Here is a 24,913-nt window from a genome sequence, read left to right as displayed (position 1 = left end):
TAAATGGCCTACCCCTTATTCATAAACTGTGGCCCCTGGTTCTGGACTCCCCCAACATTGGGAACATGTTTCCTGCCTCTAACGTGTCCAACCCCTTAATAATCTTATACGTTTCGATAAGATCCCCTCTCATCCTTCTAAATTCCAGTGTATGCGAGCCGAGGACCACTCATATCCTGGCCGTTCTCTCTTCCCCCCTCTCCCATCACAGGGATGGCACCAAAGCTTAGAAGCACGTACCACAACTTCTCTGCTTTTATCCCCTCGAACCTCTCGCAAGCTTGCAATCTCTCAATCTACCTTGTTGTGGCCCTTGCACTTTTTAAAATCTGCACTTTCCTAGTGGTTATGAAACACAGTGCACACTTGCTGCAGCTGGTAGAGTGGTACGGCATGGACTCGGTGGGCCGAAGGGCCTGTTTCCATGCTGCCTCTTTAAAAGAAAATGTTGGTGAAGTGTAGATAGAATCAATGGGGATGTAACAAATGATGCCTGATTGACCCTCAATTTGTTGATCCCAATTCACTAAGAATTCGGACAGCTTGTATAACTGTGCATGTCTATCCAGCTGCCTCACAACACCAGTGACTTGGGTTCGATTCTGACCCCAGGTGGCTGTCGGTGTGGAGCGTTTGCGTGTGTATACATACACACACTGAACTTTATTTCTCGTTTATTATATTGTTTACAGTGCACTGTGTTTACATATGCTGTGGTGCTGCTGCAAGTTAGAATTGCACCGCGGCACAGCGGTAGAGTTGCTGCCTTACAGCGTTTGCAGCGCCGGAGACCCGGGTTCGATCCCGACTGCGGGTGCTGTCTGTTCGGCATTTGTACGTTCTCCCCGTGACCTGCGTGGCTTTTCTCCAGGATCTCCAGTTTCCTCTCACACTCCGAAGATGTACAGGTTTGTAGGTTAATTGGCTCGGTATAAGTGTAAATTGACCTCAGTGTAGGATAGTGTTAGTGCGCGGGGATCGCTGGTCGGTGCGGACTCGGTGGGCCGAATGGCCTGTTTCCGCGCTGTATCTCTAAACTAAATCTGACAATAAAACAGTTGACTCTTCTCTTCACTAGTCTATACTCTGCATTGTTTTTCCGTTATTTGTTTGCACTGCCTCTTGTGCGCATGTACTAATGATTTGATTATAATCAGGTGTATATGATTTAACTGGACAGAATGCAAACAGGGCTGTTCAGGGTATGTGAGTTCATGTGGCAATTATAAACCAATACCAATAGCAATTGGCAGCACGGTGCCGCAGCGGTAGAGTTGCTGCCTTACAGCGAATGCAGCGCCGGAGATTCAGGTTCGATCCTGACTACGGGTGCCGTCTGTACGGGGTTTGTACGTTCTCCCCGTGACCTGCGTGGGTTTTCTCCGAGATCTTCGGTTTCCTCCCACACTCCAAAGACGTACAGGTTTGTAGGTTAATTGACTGGGTAAATATAAAAAAATGTCCCTAGTGTGTGTAGGATAGTGTTAATGTGCGGGGATCACTGGGCGGCGCGGACTCGGTGGGCCGAAGGGCCTGTTTCCGCGCTGTATCTGGAAATCTAAATACCAGGCCACTATTAAAACCGTGAACTCTTGAACGGTCAGGTTTGTTTTCTGCGAGCATTTGCAGCAAAGCAGAAGTGCATTGATGAAGAATGGGTCTCGACCCGAAACGTCACCCATTCCTTCTCTCCTGAGATGCTGCCTGACCCGCTGAGTTACTCCAGATTTTTGCGATACCTTCGATTTGTACCAGCATCTGCAGTTATTTTCCTACAGTGCATTGATGATAGTCACAGTTGCAACAATCCTCCTAGACCAGGTGAGGGAGATAGAACTCCGCTTAACAGACCATGAAGATGCTGGCTTCTGTGATACAGAGTGCGCCTCAGGTTCCTATGAAATCTCAGGGTGGCATGGTGGCGCAGAGATAGTGTTGCTGCCTCACAGCGCCAGAGACCCGGGTTCAAACATGACCATGGGGTGCCTCAGAAGGCAGTGGAGGCCAATTCTCTGAATGCATTCAAGAGAGAGCTAGATAGAGCTCTTAAGGATAACGGAGTCAGTGGGTATGGGGAGAAGGCAGGAACGGGGTACTGATTGAGAATGATCAGACATGATCACATTGAATGGCGGTGCTGGCTCGAAGGGCCGAATGGCCTACTCCTGCACCTATTGTCTTTTGTCTATTATCATATCATATCATATCATATATATACAGCCGGAAACAGGCCTTTTCGGCCCACCAAGTCCGTGCCGCCCAGCGATCCCCGTACATTAACACTACACCCACTAGGGACAATTTTTACATTTACCCAGCCAATTAACCTACATACCTGTACGTCTTTGGAGTGTGGGAGGAAACCGAAGATCTCGGAGAAAACCCACGCAGGTCACGGGGAGAACGTACAAACTCCTTACAGTGCAGCACCCGTAGTCAGGATCGAACCTGAGTCTCCGGCGCTGCATTCGCTGTAAAGCAGCAACTCTACCGCTGTGCTACCGTGCCGCTTATCTATTGTCTACTACCTTCCTCTTCGGACTATCTTTGATCGGACTTTACTGGCTTTACCTTGCACCAAACGTCATTCTCTTATTCATCTGTACACTGTGGACGGCTCGATTGTAACCATGTATTGTCTTTCCGCTGGCTGGTCAGCACGCAACCAAAGCATTTCACTGTACACGCAGCAATAAACTAATCTGAAACTAAAAACAGAAACCGTGTTCTAACTGAAGTCACCGTGCCTTGAGTGTTTTCTGAGGGCTGTCTGTGATCTCGGGTTCCGTTGGCTTCTCGGTCAACAAAACAAAACAAGGAGAGAAAATCAAGAACCACAGGAGTTTAATGATTCGTACGCAAAAATAAACACACAGGGATCCGACAATCTGTGGAAATGGTGATTGCAGGAGAAGTCGGTCTTTGTTGCTTGCTGTCAGAATGGTGGCATTTAGTAAACAGCTTACAAAAACCCATCAAGAATTGCAGCTAGAATATTCGCACCAGAAGTATGTGAACAAGACACTATCGAGGATGGAACACTGACGCCATTGTAAAGGTGCAACAATTATCTCCACAGGTTACTAAGGGAGAGGAGCAGAATCAGGCCACTCGGCCCTTCTCCGCCATTCAATCATGGCTGACGGGTTCACAAAGTCCGAGCTGACAAGCACCCAGAGTGCTGGAGGAACTCAGCGGGTCAGATGGAATCTGTGGAGGGAATGAACAGGAGATCGTTTGGGTCTGAAGAGGGGCCTCGAGCCGAAACGTCACCCATTCCTTCTCTCCAGAGATGCTGCCTGTCCAGCTGAGTTACTACTCCAGCATTGTGCGTCTATCGATGGCTGACCCAACTCTCTGCCCTAACCCCATTCTCCTGCCATCTCCCTGTAACCCCTGACACCCGCGAGACGCCTGCCCACTAAACCAAGCGAAGATGACGGACTGAAGAGTAGCGTCGCCAACTGTCCCGTATTAGGCGGGACATCCCGTATATTGGCTAAATTGGTTTGTCCCGTACGGGACCGCACTTGTCCCGTATTAGGCCCGGGAGGGCGCTGTAGGTCCGGATGCTGTCGGCCCGGACACTGTAGGCCCGGACACTGTAGGTCTGGACAGTGTAGGCCCGGATACTGTAGGCCCGGACACTAGGCCCAGACACTGTAGGTCCGGACAGTGTAGGTCCAGACAGTGTAGGCCCGGACAGTGTAGGCCCGGACACTGTAGGTCCGGACACTGTAGGCCCGGACAGTGTAGGCCCGGACATTGTAGGCTCGGACGCTGTAGGTCCGGAGAGTGTAGGCCCGGATACTGTAGGTCCAGACAGTGTAGGCCTGGACACTGTAGGCCCAGACACTGTAGGCCCGGACACTGTAGGCCCGGACAGTGCAGGCCTGGACACCGTAGGCCCAGACACTGTAGGTCCGGACAGTGTAGGTCCGGAGGCCCGGGCACCCGCCATTGGTGGAACGGGAGCACGTGGCCTCTGGCTGGCTCGCGGGGCGGTGACGTCACCTTGTCCCTTATTTGGGAGTGAGATAGTTGCCACCCATACTCAAGAGTCGAGCTGGCACCCCGGCCTTTTGCACTGCTGTTGGGATCTCGGATGGAAGGGAGCCTTGGCAAACAAAACCACGAAAAGAAGGGGCTTTGCAATCGTTGTAGTTTAGAACATTGTGGGCAAACGTGTTTGGTGTGTGTCCCAGTGTTGTAAAATGAAGGAGGACCTTGCTCAGGCGGTCATTGGGATCTGGGAAACCTCTGGGTGGTGCAAGAGTAGAGTTGCCACCTCACTGCTCCAGGGACCCGGGTTCAATCCTGACTACGGGTGCTGCCAGAAACCAATTAACCTACAAACCTGCACGTCTTTGCAAACCCAGGCGGTCACGGGGAGAACGTACAAAGACTGTCCAGACAAGTACCCACAGTGCTGAGGAACTCAGCAGGTCAGATAGAATCTATTGAGGGAATGGGCAGCCAGGGGTTGCCAACTTCCTCACTCCCAAATACGGGACAAGGTGACGTCATCCGCCCAGCGCCCCACGTGCCCTCACCAAGCCAGCGGCCACGTGCTCCCGCTCCACCAATGGCTCCCGAGGTGCTGCCTGACCCGCTGAGTTACTCCAGCGTTTTGTGTCTACCTTCGATTTTAACCAGCATCTGCAGTTTTTTTCCCCCCCTTACCATCTGACTGAGGGTCGGCTCAACCTGACTATTTATAATTGGTGCACCCCTACTTTGAGTATTTACAAATAAATTCTATTTACATACACATCCAAAGATTTGGATAGTAAACCTTGAGCATTTCCTGAGAAATCTTTCCTATATTGTGGCTGAGCAGAGGGCCGCTCAGGATGGGATGACCAGAGGTGGGTTTCATCCGCCATAGTTGTAGTCCGCCTCGTCTCCGTCGCCTTCCAGTGTCGTTGAGCTGGGACCCTGGATCCTGCCGATCTCCTCCAGAGCACTGGCTAAGGAATCAAGGTCTCTGTCGTGTTGATGCTGTGCCTCCCAAATATCCAAGATGGTGCTCGCCGGGCTGCTCTTTATTGCAAAGTAGCTCAGGTTCCTGGTGGGGAGGAAGAGAGACGAGAGGGGGGGGTTACATGGTAGCTTGGCCTGGTTCAGTTTGGAGATAGGGCGCGCGCACTGACAAAACATCGGCCCACCGAGTCCGCACCGACCAGCGACCCCCGCACATTAAGACTATCCTACGCACGCCAGCGATTATTTTCCTTCCATTTTTGCACCGAGCCAATTAACCGAAGATCTCGGAGAAAACCCACGCAGGTCTCGGGGAGAACGTACAAACTCCGCACAGACAAGCGCCCATAGTCAGGATCTTATCTTATCGAAACGTATAAGATTATTAAGGGGTTGGACACGTTAGAGGCAGGAAACTGTTCCCGATGTTGGGGGAGTCCAGAACCAGGGGCCACAGTTTAAGAATAAGGGGTAGGCCATTTAGAACGGAGATGAGGAAAAACTTTTTCAGTCAGAGATTTGTGAATCTGTGGAATTCTCTGCCTCAGAAGGCAGTGGAGGCCAATTCTCTGAATGCATTCAAGAGAGAGCTGGATAGAGCTTTTAAGGATAGCGGAGTCAGGGGTATGGGGAGAAGGCAGGAACGGGGTACTGATTGAGAATGATCAGCCATGATCACATTGAATGGCGGTGCTGGCTCGAAGGGCTGAATGGCCTCCTCCTGCACCTATTGTCTATTGACTATTGATCGAACCCGGGTCTCTGGCGCTGTAAGGCAGAGACTCTACCGCTGCGCCACCGTGCCGCCTTAGTTTTAGTTTATTGTTCATTGTAACATATACCGAGGTGCAGCGAGAAGCTTTTGTTGCGTGCCAACCAGTCAGCGGAAAGGCAATACACGGTTACACTCGAGCCATTCGCAACGTGCAGATCCATAATAAAGGGAATAATGTGAATAACGTTCAGTGCGAGGTAAAGCCGGAATTAGTCCGATCAAAGATAGTCCGAGAGTCTCCAATGAGGTAGATGGTAGATCAGGACTGCTCTCTGGTTGTTGGTAGGATGGTTCAGTTGTCTGGGAAGAAACTGTCCCTGAATCTGGAGGTGTGCGTTTCCACACTTCTGTACCTCTTGCCTGATGGGAGAGGGGAGAAGAGGGAAGTGGCCGGGGCGCGACTCGTCCTTGAAGATGCTGCTGGCCTTGCTGAGGCAGCGTGAGGTGTAGATGGAGTCCGTGCAAGGGAGGTTGGTTTGTGTGATGGTCTGGGCTGCGTCCATGATTCTCTGCAATTTCTTGCACGGTCTTTGAGGGAGCATGTTCCCCGAACCACTAACCCATTCCCAGGGACCCTGACACATTACCGGGAACCCACTGCACACCCTAACACATTCCAAACACACTTGCGTATAGGGTTGCCAACTTCTTCACTCCCAAATAAGGGACAAAGGGTGACGTCACCGACCCCGCGCCCCACGTGACCTCACCCAGCCAGCGGCCACGTGCTCCCGCTCCACCAATGGCCGCCGCCATTGGTGGAGCGGGAGCACGTGGCCGCTGGCTGGGTGAAGGCACGTGGGGCGGTGACGTCACCCTTTGTCCCTTATTTGGGAGTGAGGAAGTTGGCAACCCTACTAATACGGGACAAGGGGGGTCCCATACGGGACAAACCAATTTAGCCCAAAATACGTGGTCCCGGCTGATAAGGGACAATTGGCAACCCTACTTGTGTACACACTAACACCTTCCTAACACACCTACGTTCACACTAACCCATTCTCGAGGAGCTGGTGTGACACTAAACATTTGTCAGGGCACCCTGAAAATGTTGAACACTCTCTGAGAAACACCTTGGTAAAACTAGGACCCACTGTAAGCACTGACACGCTTCGAGGGGTCTTCTACCAAAGATACCAGATACCAAAGGTACCAATACCAAAGATACTAGAGGAGCAAGATAGACCACTCGACCCTAAAAACCGTAGTATGTCACGACGCCATTTTAGTAAGCAGAAACCTGCAGAAACATTTTAAAAGAAAAATAACAATGACCTGCGAATTGATAGATGAGATATATTCTGCATTTTAATGGTATCATCGCACATAACTGTTCCCCCAAAACACTGATTACACTGCAAGAGGCAGAGCGAACGGTGGGTTTTGCTTACTAAAATGGCGGACGTCCCGCTCATTTGCGTACTACGCTTCAGTAGAGGCGATTTCGACGGAGTGGTCCATCTTGCTCCTCTAGTATCTTTGATAAATACTGACACACTCCTAGAAATCCACTGTGAACAATAGACAATAGGTGCAGGAGGAGGCCATTCGGCCCATCGAGCCAGCACCGCCATTCAATGTGATCATGGCTGATCATTCTCAATCAGTACCCCGTTCCTGCCTTCTCCCCATACCCCCTGACTCCGCTATCCTTAAGAGCTCTATCCAGCTCTCTCTTGAATGCATTCAGAGAATTGGCCTCCACTGCCTTCTGAGGCAGAGAATTCCACAGATTCACAACTCTCTGACTGAAAAAGTTTTTCCTCATCTCTGTTCTAAATGGCCTACCCCTTATTCTTAAACTGTGGCCCCTGGTTCTGGACTCCCCCAACATTGGGAACATGTTTCCTGCCTCTAACATGTCCAACCCCTTAATAATCTTATACGTTTCGATAAGATCCCCTCTCATCCTTCTAAATTCCAGTGTATACAAGCCTAGTCGCTCCAGTCTTTCATTAACACACGTCCAGGGACCCCCCCGTTCCACCTCCATGGTAGCGTTCCCCAATTTCACGATGCCAACAGTAGAATGTCTGAGAAATTTAAAGGCACCATTTTAATATAAAAGTTCCTGGCTGTTCGCCTGCACTCCACCCACCTGTGAATGTGGAGCTTCTGAGCTAACAGCCGCCAGTCCTTGCCTGTGGCGCTGGGAATGTCGAAGGTGGAACAGATCTTTTGCCGGATGGAATACGGGATCTTAAACGGCTTGGGGCCCGTTAGACTGGCCACGCCACTGGCAACCTGCACACAGAGGATGGCCGCTTCTCTCTCACCCTGCAAGGACAGACAAGCATCTTCCATCAGTGGCAACAAGGAAACGCAGGTGCTGGTTCACCAAGGAAAGAGATCAAAGTGTCGGAAAAGAACCCACAGGTGCTGGTTGAAACCGGAGGCAGACACAAAAAAGCTGGAGTAACTCAGTGGGTCAGGCAGCGTCTCTGGAGAGAAAGTATGGGTGACGTTTCGGGTCGAGACCCTTCTTCAGATTGATAGGGTCTTTGTGTGGGAAGGAACCGCAGATGCTGGTTGACACCGACCGGAGAGAGACACAGAAAGCTGGAGTAACTCAGCGGCACAGGCAGCGTCTCTGGAGAGAAGGTATGGGTGACGTTTCGTGTCGAGACCCTTCTTCAGCCAACCAGCGATCCCCACACCCCAGCACTATCACACACATTAGGGCCATCTTACAATTTTTAACGGAGCCAATTAACCCACAAACCTGGACGTCTTTGGAGTGTGGGAGGAAACCGGAGCACCCGGAGAAAACCCACACAGTCACAGGTAGAATGTACAAACTCCGTACAGACAGCACCTGTAGTCAGGATCGAACCTGGGTCTCTGGCGCTGCAAGGCAGCAACTCTACCACTGCTCCACCGCCCCGCCCCAAATTGGGTTAATTTTGTGAATATTTGCTCCTATTCGCTCAGCCATCAATCAATAGTCAATAGTCGTTTATTTGTCACATACACATAAATGTGCAGTGAAATGAAACATTACCCACAGTTGAAACACTAAGACCAATAAGAATAATTAATAAAAATGCAATAACACATACAATCATACACTAACACCAAACAAAAGAAACATCCATCACAGTGAGTTTCCTCCAGTCCCTTCTCACTGTGATGGAAGGCCACAATGTCTTTTCTCTTCCCTGCCGTCTTCTCCCGAGGTCAGGCTGTTGAACTTGCCACGTCGGGGCGGTCGGGGCTCCCGACATTGGAGCGCCGCGCCGGACGGTGAAAGGTCCGCGGCGGGCCGACCCAAGCCCCGCGATTCGGGGCGGGCGAACACGCTGCCTCTGCCGCTGCCGGAGCTCCCGATGTCGGCCCCCACCCAGGGGCCTGCGGGCTTCCGACGTCCAGGCGGCTCGCGCCGAAGCCTCCGGACACGAGTCGCAGCCGCTCCCGCAGCATCCGCAGGCAGCCAGCGCCGCAGGTGGTGAGTCCGGGCCGCGGGCTCTGCGAACCAGAGCCCCAGGTGGTCCCAGGTGCATGGCCGGTGGTAGGCCGCAACGGGAACGGAGACACGACACAGAAACAAAGGTCGCGTCTCCGTTCGGGAGAGAGAACCATATTACACCATATTAACACTACACCATATTAAAACTACAATTCATACAAAAACAACAAAAAACACAAACGACAGACGGACTGCAGGCAAGCCGCAGCTGCAACGGCATCATCTAATTCATAGATTAAATGAATAAGAATTAAATTAAGAATTAAATTTAATGAATAAGTCAGTGAGAATCCAAAAAATATATAGTGTCTGGACATCTGACATAAAATCAAAAAGTCTTAGAGACACTCAGTAGATGTTTGTAACATCACAACCTCCCAGTCCCTTCAACCAGTTATCCCACAGCAAGACCATTAGCAAGGCCAACATCTATTGCCATCCCATCGTCTGTTGTCCCTTTGATAAGGTGCGGTCACCTTCCTCAACCATTGCTGATCTTCTGGTGAAAGTAGGTTTGGAAAGGTTCGCACGGGTGTGGGTTTTATTTGCAAAATACAGCATGGAAACAGGCCCTTCTGCCCACCGAACCCATGCCAACCACTGACCACCCGTTCGCACTATTTCCATGTTATCCCACTTACGCATCCACTCCCTGCACACTAGGGGCAACTTACAGGGCCCATAATCACCCTGCACATCTTTGGGATGAGGGAGGAAACCGGAGCACCCGAGAGGAAACTCACGCGGTCACGAGTAGAATGTGCGAACTCCACACAGACAGCACCCGAGGTCAGTATCGAACCGGGGTCTCCGGTGCTGTGAGGCAGCAGCTCTGCCAGCCTGTGCCACCCTCGTGTTTAGTCTAGTTGTACTTTGGAAATGTTATTTATAGCCCAGATGGAACATAGTTTTAAAACACCAGGCGTTCTGACCAGCTCTGATGGGGCATCGTTGTGGGCATGGATGAGTTGGGATGAAGGAACTGTTTCCATCGTCTTTGACTCTATGAACTTAAAACGATCAGCGATTTCTTTTCTGTAGGGAGAGGAAAATAACATTCTTACATAAATCATTCCCTTAAAATGTCTTCTTCACAACCACTATCAAACAACTCGCTTGCTGTTGCATTATCCATGAATCAGCGATAAGCATGAATTGCTCATCAATTATGAATGCTTTGTAGCAAGTGCTGAACTGTAGGTTATTACTGCCATCAGGAGTGTGACTCCGTGCAGGATTTGCCAAGTCATAGAGAGTCATGGAGAGATACAGCGTGGAAACAGGCCCTTCGGCCCAACTTGCCCGCACCGGCCAACATGTCCCAGCTCCACTGGTCCCACCTACCCGCATTTGGTCCACATCCCTCCAAACATGTCCTATCCATGTACCTGTCTAATCTGAGGAAAGACATTCTTGCCATAGAGGGAGTACAGAGAAGGTTCACCAGATTGATTCCTGGGATGGCAGGACTTTCATATGAAGAAAGACTGGATAGACTCGGCTTGTACTCGCTGGAATTTAGAAACTTACAAAATTCTTAAGGGGTTGGACAGGCTAGATGCAGGAAGATTGTTCCCGATGTTGGGGAAGTCCAGAACAAGGGGTCACAGTTTAAAGATAAGGGGGAAGTCTTTTAGGACCGAGATGAGAACGTTTTTTTTCACACAGAGAGTGGTGAATCTGTGGAATTCTCTGCCACAGAAGGTAGTTGAGGCCAGTTCATTGGCTATATTTAAGAGGGAGTTAGATGTGGCCCTTGTGGCTAAAGGGATCAGGGGGTATGGAGAGAAGGCAGGTACGGGATACTGAGTTGGATGATCAGCCATGATCATATTGAATGGCGGTGCAGGCTCGAAGGGCCGAATGGCCTACTCCTGCACCTATTTTCTATGTTTCTATGTTTCTTAAATGTTGCCTCAACCACCTCCTCAGGCTGCTCGTTCCATCCACCCACCACCCTTTGTGCCAAAGAGTTACCCCCTTGGGATTCCTCTTAAACCTTTTCCCCTTCGCCTTAAACCTTATGTCCTCTGGTCCTCGATTCCACCTGCTCTGGGCAGGAGACTCCGTGCCTCCGCCCGACCATATTTCTCTCATGCTTTTACACACGGTCACCCCTCATCCTCCTGCACTGCAGAGAATGAAGTCACAGCCTGCTCAACCTCTCCTGCTTCTAGCTCACACATTCGAGCCCTGGCCACTTCCTACATCCAGCCCTGCTAACCACTCACAGAGACACAGATGCTGGTTGCCATTTGGCACGTCGATTGCTGCACATAAACACAAAATGATCAAACATGCTTGGAATGCAACGGCTGTATTAATGGAACCTTGATTGTAAATCTTATCTCAAATGGCCCTCTGCAATACACAGATTTTCGCAAATAGTCCCCTTAGGGTTGGGAACGACTTGCTTCCTCCAAAGTTCCATGCTGGCTAACAAGGCAAGTGGGTGGGTGGGTAGTTTTAGCCAAATAAATACAAGATTTATGACTTCAGAAAAAATATATTTTTTAATTATTCTTTCCAATCCCGCTGAGTTAGCTCCTCAGATGAGGACACGATAAATCAGTTGAATTAGAACATCCTACCCAAAACCCCCGGCACTTCTTTCCTTCAAGTGTTACACAAAGCTTTGCTATGGCACCTCAAGATTCGTCTCGGTGTCAATTCAATTCAGTGGGCACCCGTGAGGAGAAAAATGTCGACACAAGATTTCAAACCGTGAATGGTTCTCTGGAAAGAAAAGACACAATGTGCTGGAGTAACTCAGCGGGTCAGGCAGCATCTCTGGAGAACATGGATAGTCCCGGAATGGCGGGACTGTCATATGCTGAAAGACTGGAGCGACTAGGCTTGTATACACTGGAATTTAGAAGGGTGAGAGGAGATCTAATCGAAACGTATAAGATTATTAAGGGGTTGGACACGTTAGAGGCAGGAAACATGTTCCCAATGTTGGGGGACTCCAGAACCAGGGGCCACAGTTTAAGAATAAGGGGTCGGCCATTTAGAACTGAGATGAGGAAAAACCTTTTCAGTCAGAGAGTTGTGAATCTGTGGAATTCTCTGCCTCAGAAGGCAGTGGAGGCCAATTCTCTGAATGCATTCAAGAGAGAGCTGGATAGAGCTCTTAAGGATAGCGGAGTCAGGGGGTATGGGGAGAAGGCAGGAACGGGGTACTGATTGAGAATGATCAGCCATGATCACATTGAATGGCGGTGCTGGCTCGAAGGGCCAAATGGCCTCCTCCTGCACCTATTGTCTATTGTCTATTGTGACGTTTCGGGTCACAGAAACATAGAAAATAGGTGCAGGAGAAGGCCATTTGGCCCTTCGAGCCAGCACCGCCATTCAATGTGATCATGGCTGATCATCCAAAATCAGTACTTTTTCCCCATATCCCTTGATTCCATTAGCCCTAAGAGCTATATCTAACTCTCTCTTGAATACATCCAGTGAATTGGCCTCCACTGCCTTCTGTGGCAGAGAATTCCACAGACTCACAACTCTCTGGGTGACAAAGTTTTTCCTCATCTCGGTCCTAAATGGCCTGCCCCTTATTCTTAAACTGTGACCCCTGGTTGTGGACTCCCCCAACATCGGGAACATTTCTCCTGCATTCAGTCTGAAGAAGAGCCCTGACCTGAAATGTCACCCATCCATGTTCCCCAGGGTCAGATGTTGCCTCGCCTGCTGAAGTACTCCAGCACTTTTTGTCTTTTTTTTGTTGTAAACCAGCATCTGCATTTGTTCCGCGTGTCTGCATTTTTGGGGTTTTCTGAGAACTGGGCTCCATTCTCGGGCTGGTGGACAATCGTTTCTTCAGCACGTTCTCACGCGATTGACGTGGCGCAGTGGCGCAGTTGGTTCAGCTGCGGCCTCACAGTTGCGGGGACGTGGGTTCAATCCCAATAGTCTGCCCGAGGATTGCGTGTTCTCCCCGAGACTGCATGAGTTTTCTCCCTTCGAAGCAGTGAGGATTGGTAGAGTGCAGGTGAATGGTTACAATCTGGCGGTTCTTAGAAACATAGAAAATAGGTGCAGGAGGAGGCCATTCGGCCCTTCCAGCCAGTACCACCATTCAATAGACAATAGGTGCAGGAGGAGGCCATTCGGCCCTTCGAGCCAGCACCGCCAATCAATGTGATCATGGCCGATCATTCTTAATCAGTACCCCATTCCTGCCTTCTCCCCATACCCCCTGACTCCGCTATCCTTAAGAGCTCTATTCAGCTCTCTCTTGAATGCATTCAGAGAATTGGCCTCCACTGCCTTCTGAGGCAGAGAATTCCACAGATTCACAACTCTCTGACTGAAAAAGTTTTTCCTCATCTCAGTTCTAAATGGCCTACCCCTTATTCTTAAACTGTGGCCCCTTGTTCTGGTCTCCCCCAACATTGGGAACATGTTTCCTGCCTCTAACGTGTCCAACCCCTTAATAATCTTATATGTTTCGATAAGATCTCCTCTCATCCTTCTAAATTCCAGTGTATACAAGCCTAGTCGCTCCAGTCTTTCAACATATGAAAGTCCTGCCATTCCGGGAATTAACCTAGTAAACCTACTCTGCACGCTGCATGGTCATTGTGATCATGGCAGATCATCCACAATCAGTAACCCGTGCCTGCCTTCCGATGGGAATATCGGGGGGAATAAAGTGGGACTAGTGTGGGGTTGGTCTAAAACAGGGTACAGTCAGAATCCTTTCCCAGGAATGGAAATGTCAAAGACTGGAGGTCTTCTGTAAATGGCACTAAAATATGGCCAATCGTGCATGTGTGAGCTATGCCAAAAGAATTTCACTTTGCAGTGCATACATGACAATAAAGAACCATTGAATCATCGATTGATGGGGAACGGGATGAGTAATCACAATGGAGTCACAGAGAGTCAATCAGCATGGAAATAGGCCCTTTAGTTTAGTTTTTAGTTTAGTTTAGAGATACAGCGCGGAAACAGGCCCTTCGGCACACCGAGTCAGCACCAACCAGCGATCCCCGCACGTTAACACTATCCTACACCCACTAGGGACAATTTTTACATTTGCCCAGCCAATTAACCTACATACCTGCACGTCTTTGGAGTGTGGGAGGAAACCGAAGATCTCGGAGAAAACCCACGCAGGTCACGGGGAGAACGTACGGTCTCCGTACAGACAGCGCCCGTAGTCGGGATCGAACCTGGGTCTCCGGCGCTGCATTCGCTGTAGGGCAGCAACTCTACCGCTGTGCCACCCTTCTTCCCAACGTATCCATGACAACCAAGGTGTCCCATCCAAGCTACCCCCATTTGCCTGTGTTTGGCCCAAATACCTCTAAACCTTTCCTGTCCAGAATTGTTGTATCGTTGTACAGCATTTGAAGTTGCAATTTTCTGATCCAACAGTCATACTCCATAGAAACAGGCCATTCTACCCACTGAGTTTGTACTGACCGTCAGATGCCCATTTACACTCCTCCCACATGAATCCCTTTTAAATTTCCACAAATTCCCATCCCAAATCCAACTGACCCATCCAGCCCTCTGTGCCGAAGCAATTCAAGGGTTCATTGAGTTCAGTTTAGTTCAGAGATACGGCTTGGAAGCAGGCCCTTCGGCCCACCGAGTCCGCACCGACCAACCATCACCCATACCCTGTCCACACACACCAGAGGCCGTTTACAGAAGCCAATCAACCTACAATTGTTGGAGTGTGGGAGGAGACCGGAGTACCCGGAGGAAACCAACTTGGTCACAGGGAGAAGGTGCAAACTCCCCACACACAGCACTGTGGTCAGATTCATACCGGGGACTCTGGTGTTGTAAGGCAGCAACTCTACACCACTGCACCACTGTGCCACCTAGACACTTCTGAAATGCTGTCAGCAACCCAGCATCAAGCAAACTCCCAGGCAGTGTATTCCAGAGTCCTCACTCGCATAGGGCATAGAACAGTACAGCACAGGAACAGGCCCTTCAGCCCACAAAGTCAGTGCCAACCATGATGCCCAAGACCAACTCTCAACTGCCTGCACATTAATCCATATCCCTAATTTCACGGCATACCCATCGTCTCTCTGTCATCAGCCTTAAACATAATTTGCTCCATCTTGAAGATGATCCCCAGTTTGAAGTGGACAATGCTGCCATTGTAAACTCTCTCTCAACGACCTCTGTGGCGGAGAAACCCTCAACGGTGTCTCCACATCCAGCAAAGTGACCAAGGTCAAGACCCTCAACGCTTTGAAGAATGGCTTCCCACATAAATATGAACTATTTACGGACACAAAACAGAGGTTTAGCTTTTTTTGGTTTAGAGATACAGTGTGGAAACAGGCTCAGCAAGTGACCAGCAATCACCCATACCCCCTCCAACACACTGGGAGCAACTTACAGAAGCCAATTAACCTACAACCCAGGACGTCTTTGGAGTGTGGGAGGAAGAAAACCCATGCGGTCACGGGGGTAACGTGCAAACTCCGTGCAGACAGCACCCGTGGTCAGGGTCGAACCCGGTTCTCTGGCGCAGTAAGGCGGCAGCTCTACCTAGCTCCCGTAGTGTTCAGTTTAGGAGTACTTTGGAAATGTTATTTGTAGCCCAGACGGAACTTAGTTCTTAAACACCAGGCATTCTGAGATTAATAGACCAAAAGAATAAGGGGTAGGCCATTTAGAACGGAGATGAGGAAAAACTTTTTCAGTCAGAGAGTTGTGAATCTGTGGAATTCTCTGCCTCAGAAGGCAGTGGAGGCCAATTCTCTGAATGCATTCAAGAGAGAGAGCTCTTAAGGATAGCGGAGTCAGGGGGTATGGGGAGAAGGCAGGAACGGGGTACCGATTGAGAATGTTCAGCCATGATCAGATTGAATGGCGGTGCTGGCTCGAAGGGCCGAATGGCCTCCTCCTGCACCTATTGTCTATTGTCTATTGTCTAAAATGGACTTCATTACATATCGTCACAATGGGATCCATTCATCAGGACACAAGAGGATTGAGGTCTTGAAAAGTTTAAATCCCAATGTGTACTATAAAAGTGCTTGAATATTAATATTTCCTTTCAAAGTAATTTTCTTTGAAGAAATCTGTACTCCTATTGAATGGAATACGCTCAATATTATACCTCTTGCTACACTTCCCAATCCCACAAGAAGCCAGCAGACGCCAAGTCAATGGATATTTTCAAGGCAGAGATTGACAGATTCTTGATTAGTACGGGTGTACGAATTTGATTCCAGGCATGATTGAGTTAACATATGATGAGCATTTGACTGCACTGGCCCTGCGCTCACTAGAGTTTAGAAGGATGAGGGGGGACCTCATTGAAACTTCTCGAATAGTAATGGGCCTCGATAGAGTGGATGTGGAGAGGACAGTCTAGGACCAGAGATCACAGCCTCAGAATAAAATGACGTACCTTTAGAAAAGAGATGAGGAGGAATTTCTTTAGTCAGAGGGTGGTGAATCTGTGGAGTTTGTTGCCAGAGACAGTTGTGGATTAGTACGGATGTCAGAGGTTATGGGGGGAAGGCAGGAAAATGGGGTTGCGAGGGAAAGATAAATCAGCCATGATCGAACGGCGGAGTAGACTTGATGGGCCGAATGGTCCAATGTTGCTACTATCACTTATGAACGTGTGTGGCAACACTTCAACCAGCGACACTGGCTCAGAGTTCACAAAGTGCATGAAGTGGGGGTACTTGGATGGAAATGTTTCCTTCGACGGAGGATTGTGGGCTCAAATCAGGCTCCGGCAACTTCACCACTCAAACCAGGCTGAGGGCGGCACGGTGGCGCAGCGGTAGATTTGCTGCCTTACAGCGCCAGAGACCCGGGTTTGATCCCGACTGCGTGGTGCTTGTCTGTACGGAGTTTGTACGTTCTCCCCGTGGCCTGCGCGGGTGTTCTCCGGGATCTCTGGTTTCCTCCCACACTCCAAATACGTGCAGGTTTGTAGCTTAACTGGCTTTGTATAAGTGTAAATTGCCCCTAGCGTGTGTAGGATAGCGTTAGTGCCCGGGGATCGCTGGTCGGCACCGACTCAGTGGGCCGAAGGGCCTGTTTCCACACTATGTCTCTAAACTGGACAAAAGTGCGTTGTCAGACCTGCTGATCTTTGAACGGTGAATTTAATAAGGCATGCTCTCTCGTCCTTGTAAAAGATACCACGGCACTATTTTGAAGAAGCGAAGTGCCCTGAATAATCTTTATTCCCCGACCAACTTTACCAACAAAGAGATTCATCATCAAATTGTGGGAGCTTGTAAATGAGCTGCCACATTTACTACACTAAAGCCGTAACGATATTTCAAACGCGTTTAATTCACAGTGGGATGATGTGGATTTGAGAGGGACATTAATATCACTACATAAATTCATATCCTTCTTCTGAAGGTTGGAGTCACAAGGGTAATTTAAAAATGGTCACCAATTGGGTTTGAAATACCTTTCAAGCACGGTGTCGCGTGCTCTGCTAGGCCTCTCGCACAGTTTCGGGCAAATGGCTGAAAGTGATAAATCAACATTTTAACAATTCAAGACAAATTCTTAGCACCGCGGGGAGCCTTGCCTTTCCACTCTGGTTAGCATCATGAAGATCGTAAACCGCAGCGATTAAGGAGAATCAGTCACGGACGCTGATAACAGTGAGCGGGGATTTCAGAGCAACTGGATGCGCAGCGGTAGAGTTGCTGCCTCACAGCGCCGGACACCCGGGTTCGATCCCGACTACGGGTGCTGTCTGCACGGAGTTTGCACGTTCTTCCCTGTGACCTGTGTGGGTTTTCTCCGGGTGCTCCCGTTTCTTCCCACACTCCGAAGATGTACAGGTTTGTAGATTAATTGACTTCTGTTAATTGTTAATTGCCCCTAGTGTGTGTAGGATAGTGCTGGCGTACCGGGTGATCACTGGACTGCGCGGACTGAATAGACAATAGACAATAGGTGCAGGAGGAGGCCATTCGGCCCTTTGAGCCAGCACCGACATTCAATGTGATCATGGCTGATCATTCTCAATCAGTACCCCGTTCCTGCCTTCTCCCCACACCCCCTGACTCCGCTATCCTTAAGAGCTCTATCTAGCTCTCTCTTGTTGAATGCATTCAGAGAATTGGCCTCCACTGCCTTCTGAGGCAGAGAATTCCACAGATTCACAACTCTCTGACTGAAAAAGTTTTTCCTCATCTCAGTTCTAAATGGCCTACCCCTTATTCTTAAACTGTGGCCCCTTGTTCTGGACTCCCCCAACATTGGGAACATGTTTCCTGCCTCTAACGTGTCCAACCCCTTAATAATCTTATACGTCTCGATAAGATCCTCTCTCATCCTTCTATATTCCAGTGTATACAAGCCTAGTCGCTCCAGTCTTTCAACATTCGACAGTCCCGCCATTCTGGGAATTAACCTAGTAAACCTGCGCTACACGCCCTCAACAGCAAGAATATCCTTCCTCAAATTTGGAGACCAAAACTGCACACAGTACTCCAGGTGCGGTCTCACTAGGGCCCTGTACACTGGGACTCGGTGGGCCGAAGGGCCTGTTTCCACATTGTATCGCAGGAAGAATTTTACACACAGTGGTGATGAATTGGACGATGAGCAGATGGTTCTGATGAAAGATCATCGATCTGAAACATCTACTGGTTCTCCCCCCATGGATGCAGCCCGATCTGCTGGGAATCCCCAGCACTTTTTTAATTCAGACTTTTTTTGTTTGTTTTACATGTGGAATAACTTGCCTATGAAATAGTGTGGGAAAAAAACTGCAGATGCTGGTTTAAATCGAAGGTCGACACAAAATGCTGGAGTAACTCAGCGGGTCAGGCAGCATCTCTGGAGAGAAGGAACGGGTGACATTTTGGGTTGGGTCCCTTCTTCACACTTGAGTTGAGAACTTCTTCAAAGCATAAGGGTCTCGACCCGAAACGCCACCCATTCCTTCCCTCCTGAGATGCTGCCTGACCCGCTGAGTTACTCCAGCATTTTGTGTCTACCTTCGATTTGTACCAGCATCTGCAGTTATTTTCTTACACTTCCTCAAAGCATAGCAGTTCATGTCTGAGATGACCTTATATCTCACGTTACATGACTTCAGAATAATCATCTCAAGCACTGATTTTAAGATGGTGGTTATGTTCCTTGACCAGCAATCGTTGTTTCCACGACATCAGTTCTAATTTCATGATCTTTGGGGTCTTTAAATTCAATTATTCAAATAAAATAAAATATAATCTAGGGGCGTCACGGTGGCGCAGCGGTAGAGTTGCTGCCTGACAGCGCCAGAGACCCGGGTTCGATCCTGACTACGGGTGCTGTCTGTAAGGGGTTTGTACATTCTCCCCATGACCCAGTTTCGTTCCAAATCCAAAAGGCGTACAGGTCAGTTGGTTAAATGGGTATTAATAGGGAGGTTGCAAGATGGATTCAACAATGGCTGAATGGGAGATACCAGAGGGTAATGGTTGACAATTGTATGTCAGGTTGGAGGCCAGTGTCTAGTGGAGTGCCCCAAGGATCTGTGTTGGGTCCACTGTTGTTTGTCATTTACATTCATGATCTGGATGATGGTGTGGCAAATTGGATTAGTAAATATGCAGATGATACTAAGATAGGTGGTGTAGTTAATAATGAAGTAGAGTTTCAAAGTCTACAGAGAGACTTGGGCCTTTTGGAAGGGTGGGCTGAAAGATGGCAGATGGAGTTTAATGCTGATAAGTGTGAGGTGCTGCATTTTGGTAGGACAAATCAAAATAGGACGTACAGGGTAAATGATAGGGAATTGAGGAATGCAGTGGAACAGAGGGATCTGGGAATAACTGTGCATTGTTCCCTGAAGGTGGAATCTCATGTGGATAGGGTGGTGAAGAAGGCGTTTGGTATGCTTGCCTTTATAAATCAGAGCATCGAGTATAGAAGTTGGGATGTAATGTTAAAATTGTATAGGGCATTGGTGAGGCCGAATCTGGAGTATGGTGTGCAGTTCTGGTCGCCAAATTATAGGAAGGATGTCGACAAAATGGAGAGGGTACAGAGGAGATTTACTAAAATGTTGCCTGGGTTTCAGCACTTAAGCTACAGAGAGAGGTTGAACAGGTTGGGTCTTTATTCTTTGGAGTGTAGAAGGTTGAGGGGGGACTTGATAGAGGTTTTTAAAATTTTGAGAGGGACGGACAGAGTTGACGTGGGTAGGCTTTTCCCTTTGAGAGTGGGGAAGATTCCAACAAGGGGACATAGCTTCAGAATTGAGGGACAAAAGTTTAGGGGTAACATGAGGGGTAACTTCTTTACTCAGAGGGTGGTGGCTGTGTGGAATGAGCTTCCGGTGGAAGTGGTGGAGGCAGGCTCGATTTTATTATTTAAGAGTATATTGGATAGGTATATGGATGGGATGGGATTGGAGGGTTATGGTCTGAGAACAGGTAGATGAGACTAGGTCAGAGAGAGTGGTCGGCGTGGACTGGTAGGGCCGAACGGGCCTGTTTCCGTGCTGTAATTGTTATATGGTTATATGGTTATATGGTTAAATGGCTTCGGTACAAGATTGGGAAAAATGTCCCTCGTGTGCAGGATAGTGCTAGTGTACAGGGTGATCGCTGGTCGGCCCGGACTCGATGGGCTGAAGGGCCTGTTTCCGCGCCGAACCTCTAAGGTCTAAAGTCATAAATTCAGTACAATTGGTACCCGGCAGAATTCCTGCCCGGCCCATCTCAACATATGGTTCAGTCATCACTTCAGAATTAGACGGGACATTAGCTTAGTGCCCCCGTCTGAAATAAAAATGAACCGACACCAAGTTCAGTAATATCATATCTAATTCGTACAGCACACTGTACAAAAGGCGGTCAATTCACGTTGTGTTACGTCACCTGCTCATTTTCTCCTCAGATGCTGCCTGACCCACTGAGTCACTCCAGTACTCTGTGCGGTCGGTGTTCATGAAACACCAATACACCGATCAGCCAAAACATTATGACCGCTGCCAGGCAAAGTGAATAACATTTTGTTACAATGGCACCTGTCAAGGGGCGGGATATATTAGGCAGCAAGTGAACAGTCAGTTCTTGAAGTTGACGTGTTGGATGCAGGAGAAATGGGCAGGAGTAAAGACCTGAGCGACTTTGACAAGGGGCCAAATTGTTATGGCCAGACGACTGGGTCAGAGCATCTGTGAAACGGCAAGGCTTGTGGGGTGCTCCCGGTCAGCAGTGGTGAGTACCGACCGACCGACAGTGGTCCGAGGAGGGACAAACCACAAACCGGCGACAGGCAGGGTGTTGGGCGCCCAAGGCTCATCGATGCGCGAGGGCAAAGAAGGCTATCCCATCTGTTCCGAACCGACAGAAGGTCGACTGTGGCACAAGTCACAGAAAATTTTAATAGTGGTCATGGGAGGAATGTGTCACAATACACAGTGCATCGCACCCTGCTGCGTATGGGAATGCACACGGAGGACCAACAGCATATTAGGCAGGTGGACATACTGTTTTGGCTCATCAGGTCATAATGTGTTGGCTCATCAGTGTATGTTTTGCAAGATACGTAGTTAAGACGCTGTGAAAAAATACCACAGTGAGTGGCGGGAGGCCAACTCTACAAGAGTTATTTAGAAAGTTATTTAGCGAGCTGCCAGAGGAGGTAGTTGAGGCAGGGACTATCCCATTGTTTAAGAAACATTTAGACAGGTACATGGATAGGACAGGTTTGGAGGGATATGGAACAAGCGCAGGCAGGTGGGACTAGGGTAGCTGGGACATGTTGGCCGGTGTGGGCATGTTGGGCCGAAGGGCCACACCTTATCGCTCCATGACTCTATATAGCATGGCAGCAAGCTCTTTGGCCGACTGAGTCCACGCCGACCAAACAATAGACAATAGACAATAGGTGCAGGAGTAGGCCATTCAGCCCTTCGAGCCAGCACCGCCATTCAATGCGTTCATGGCTGATCACTCTCAATCAGTACCCCGTTCCTGCCTTCTCCCCATACCCCCTCACTCCGCTATCCTTAAGAGCTCTATCCAGCTCTCTCTTGAAAGCGTCCAACGAACTGGCCTCCACTGCCTTCTGAGGCAGAGAATTCCACACCTTCACCACTCTCTGACTGAAAAAGATCTTCCTCATCTCCGTTCTAAATGGCCTACCCCTTATTCTTAAACTGTGGCCCCTTGTTCTGGACTCCCCCAACATTGGGAACATGTTTCCTGCCTCTAATGTGTCCAATACCCTAATTATCTTATATGTTTCAATAAGATCCCCCCTCATCCTTCTAAATTCCAGTGTATACAAGCCCAATCGCTCCAGCCTTTCAACATACTACAGTCCCGCCATTCCGGGAATTAACCTAGTGAACCTACGCTGCACGCCCTCCATAGCAAGAATATCCTTCCTCAAATTTGGAGACCAAAACTGGACATCATCTGTTTACACCAGCTCTATGTTATCCCACTTTCGCATCCGATCCTGACACACTGGGGGCAATTTACAGAGGCCAATTAAAACTGCCAAGACTGCACTTCTTTGGGATGTGGGTGGGAACCGGAGCACCCGGAGGAAACCTACGTGGTCACGGGGAGAACATGCAAAGTCCACACACAGACGGCACCCGGGGTCAGGATCGAACCGGGGTCTTTGACGCTGTGAGGCAGCAGCTCTCGCAGCTGCGCCACTGTGGAGAACTCTTGATGGGCTCAATGGCCTCCTCGGCCCTTTCTTCACCAGGTCCAACTCAACGGTTATTGGCAGAAGGCGGGAGAATGGGGTTGAGAGATAGAGATAGATCAGCCATGATTGGATGGCGGATGGGCCGAATGGCCTAATTCTGCTCCAATCACTTATGAACTTATGAACAGTACGTTCCGGAGCACGGTTAGGTTGTCATGCCATAAGGAATAGTAGAATTAGGCCATTTGGCCCATCAAGTCTACCCCCTTCAATCATGGCTGGTCTATCTCTCTCTCTCCTAACCCCATTCTCCTGCCTTCTCCCCATAACGTCTGACACCCGTACTAATCAAGAATTTATCACTGCCTTAAAAATGTCCACTGATGGCCTGCATAGCCTTCTGTGGCAAATAAATTTCTCCTTGTCTCCTTCCTAAAAGAATGTCCTTTAACTCTGAGGCTATGACCTCTAATCCTAGACTTTCTCACTAATGGAAACATCCTCTCCGCATCCACGCTAATTTTGTGTGAGAGGAATAGATCGGGAAGAGGATCATGAGAGGAATGGATCGGGAAGATGCACTGTATCTCGTGCCCAGAGTAGGGGAATCGAGGACCAGAGGACATAGGTTCAAGGTGAAGGAGAAAAGATTTAATAGGAACCTGAGAAGTGATTTTTTCACACCAAGGGAGGTGGGTGTATGGAACAAGCTGCCAGAGGAGGTAGTTGAGGCTGGGACTATCCCAATGCTTAAGAAACAGTTAGACAGGTACATGGAAAGGACAAGTTTGGAGGGTTATGGACCAAGCGCAGGCAGGTGGGACTAGGGTAGCTGGGACATGTTGGCCGGTGTGGGCATGTGGGCCTGTTTCCACACTGTATCACTCTATGGCTCTATCCAAGCCTTTCACTATTCTGCGGGTTTCAATGAGGCCTACCTCAAGGATGGTGTTGATTTGAAAGACCAGCTCGTCGCCTTTGAGCTGTCGGATGCAGATCTTGCACGAGAGCTGTGTGGTGGCTGAGTTGAATCTTTCCACTCTGAAGGCACATGGCAGAGGCTGCTGGCTCCTGCTCCAGATCTGGGAAAAGGCAATTTCCTGCTGGAGAGAAAAAAAAAGAAAACTAGTCTTCCTTTGGGAAACATTGTGATATCTCTTGACGTAACTCCAAGGCATTGGTGCACCTAAGCTTTGTCTAGGTTGGAGTATTTGGAGGGCAGTCACGGTGGCGCAGCGGTAGAGTTGCTGCCTTACAGCGAATGCAGCGCCGGAGACCCGGGTTCGATCCCGACTACGGGCGCCGTCTGTACGGAGTTTGTACGTTCTCCCCTTGACTGGAATTTAGAAGGATGAGAGGAGATCTTATCGAAACGTATAAGATTATTAAGGGGTTGGACACGTTAGAGGCATGTTCCCAATGTTGGGGGAGTCCAGAACCAGGGGCCACAGTGTAAGAATAAGGGGTAGGCCATTTAGAACTGAGATGAGGAAAAACTTTTTCAGTCAGAGAGTTGTGAATCTGTGGAATTCTCTGCCTCAGAAGGCAGTGGAGGCCAATTCTCTGAATGCATTCAAGAGAGAGCTAGATAGAGCTCTTAAGGATAGCGTAGTCAGGGGGTATAGGGAGAAGGCAGGTACTGATTGAGAATGATCAGCCATGATCACATTGAATGGCGGTGCTGGCTCGAAGGGCCGAATGGCCTCCTCCTGCACCTATTGTCTATTGTCTATTGTGACCTGTGCAGGTTTTCTCCAAGATCTTTGGTTTCCTCCCACACTCCAAAGATGTACAGGTTTGTAGGTTAATTGGCTTGGTATAAATGTAAAAATTGTCCCTAGTGGGTGTAGGACAGTGTTAATGTGCGGGGATCGCTGGTCGGCGCGGACCCGGTGGGCCGAAAGGGCCTGTTTCTGCGCTGTATCTCCAAACTAAACTATTGCAAGCCCCATCACAGGGAGGATGTGGAGGCTTTGGATAGGGTGCAGAGGAGGTTTACCAGAATGCTGCCTGGATTAGAGGGTTTCAGCTGCACAGAGAGGTCAGATAAAAAA

At 49.2% G+C, this 24,913-nt stretch overlaps 1 protein-coding gene across 1 annotated transcript in view; it reads right to left on the bottom strand.

Moving 5' to 3' along the window:
* Positions 1–2,841: 2,841 nt before the first annotated feature.
* Positions 2,842–24,913, bottom strand: part of LOC144610282 (netrin receptor UNC5D-like) — a 532,680-nt gene continuing 510,608 nt past the window's right edge. The window contains exons 14-16 of the mRNA XM_078428872.1: positions 23,798–23,962; positions 7,857–8,035; positions 2,842–5,068 (exon numbers count right to left, since the gene is read on the bottom strand). Coding sequence (XP_078284998.1) covers positions 4,876–5,068; positions 7,857–8,035; positions 23,798–23,962 — 537 coding nt within the window. The 3' untranslated portion in view covers positions 2,842–4,875. The remainder of the gene's footprint in view (positions 5,069–7,856; positions 8,036–23,797; positions 23,963–24,913) is intronic.

This window comes from Rhinoraja longicauda, chromosome 36, assembly GCF_053455715.1.
Source record: "Rhinoraja longicauda isolate Sanriku21f chromosome 36, sRhiLon1.1, whole genome shotgun sequence".
Taxonomy (NCBI): Eukaryota; Metazoa; Chordata; class Chondrichthyes; order Rajiformes; family Arhynchobatidae; genus Rhinoraja; species Rhinoraja longicauda.
The sequence above is the reverse complement of the archived record's forward strand: the minus strand, read 5'-3'. Positions and strand labels throughout refer to the sequence as shown.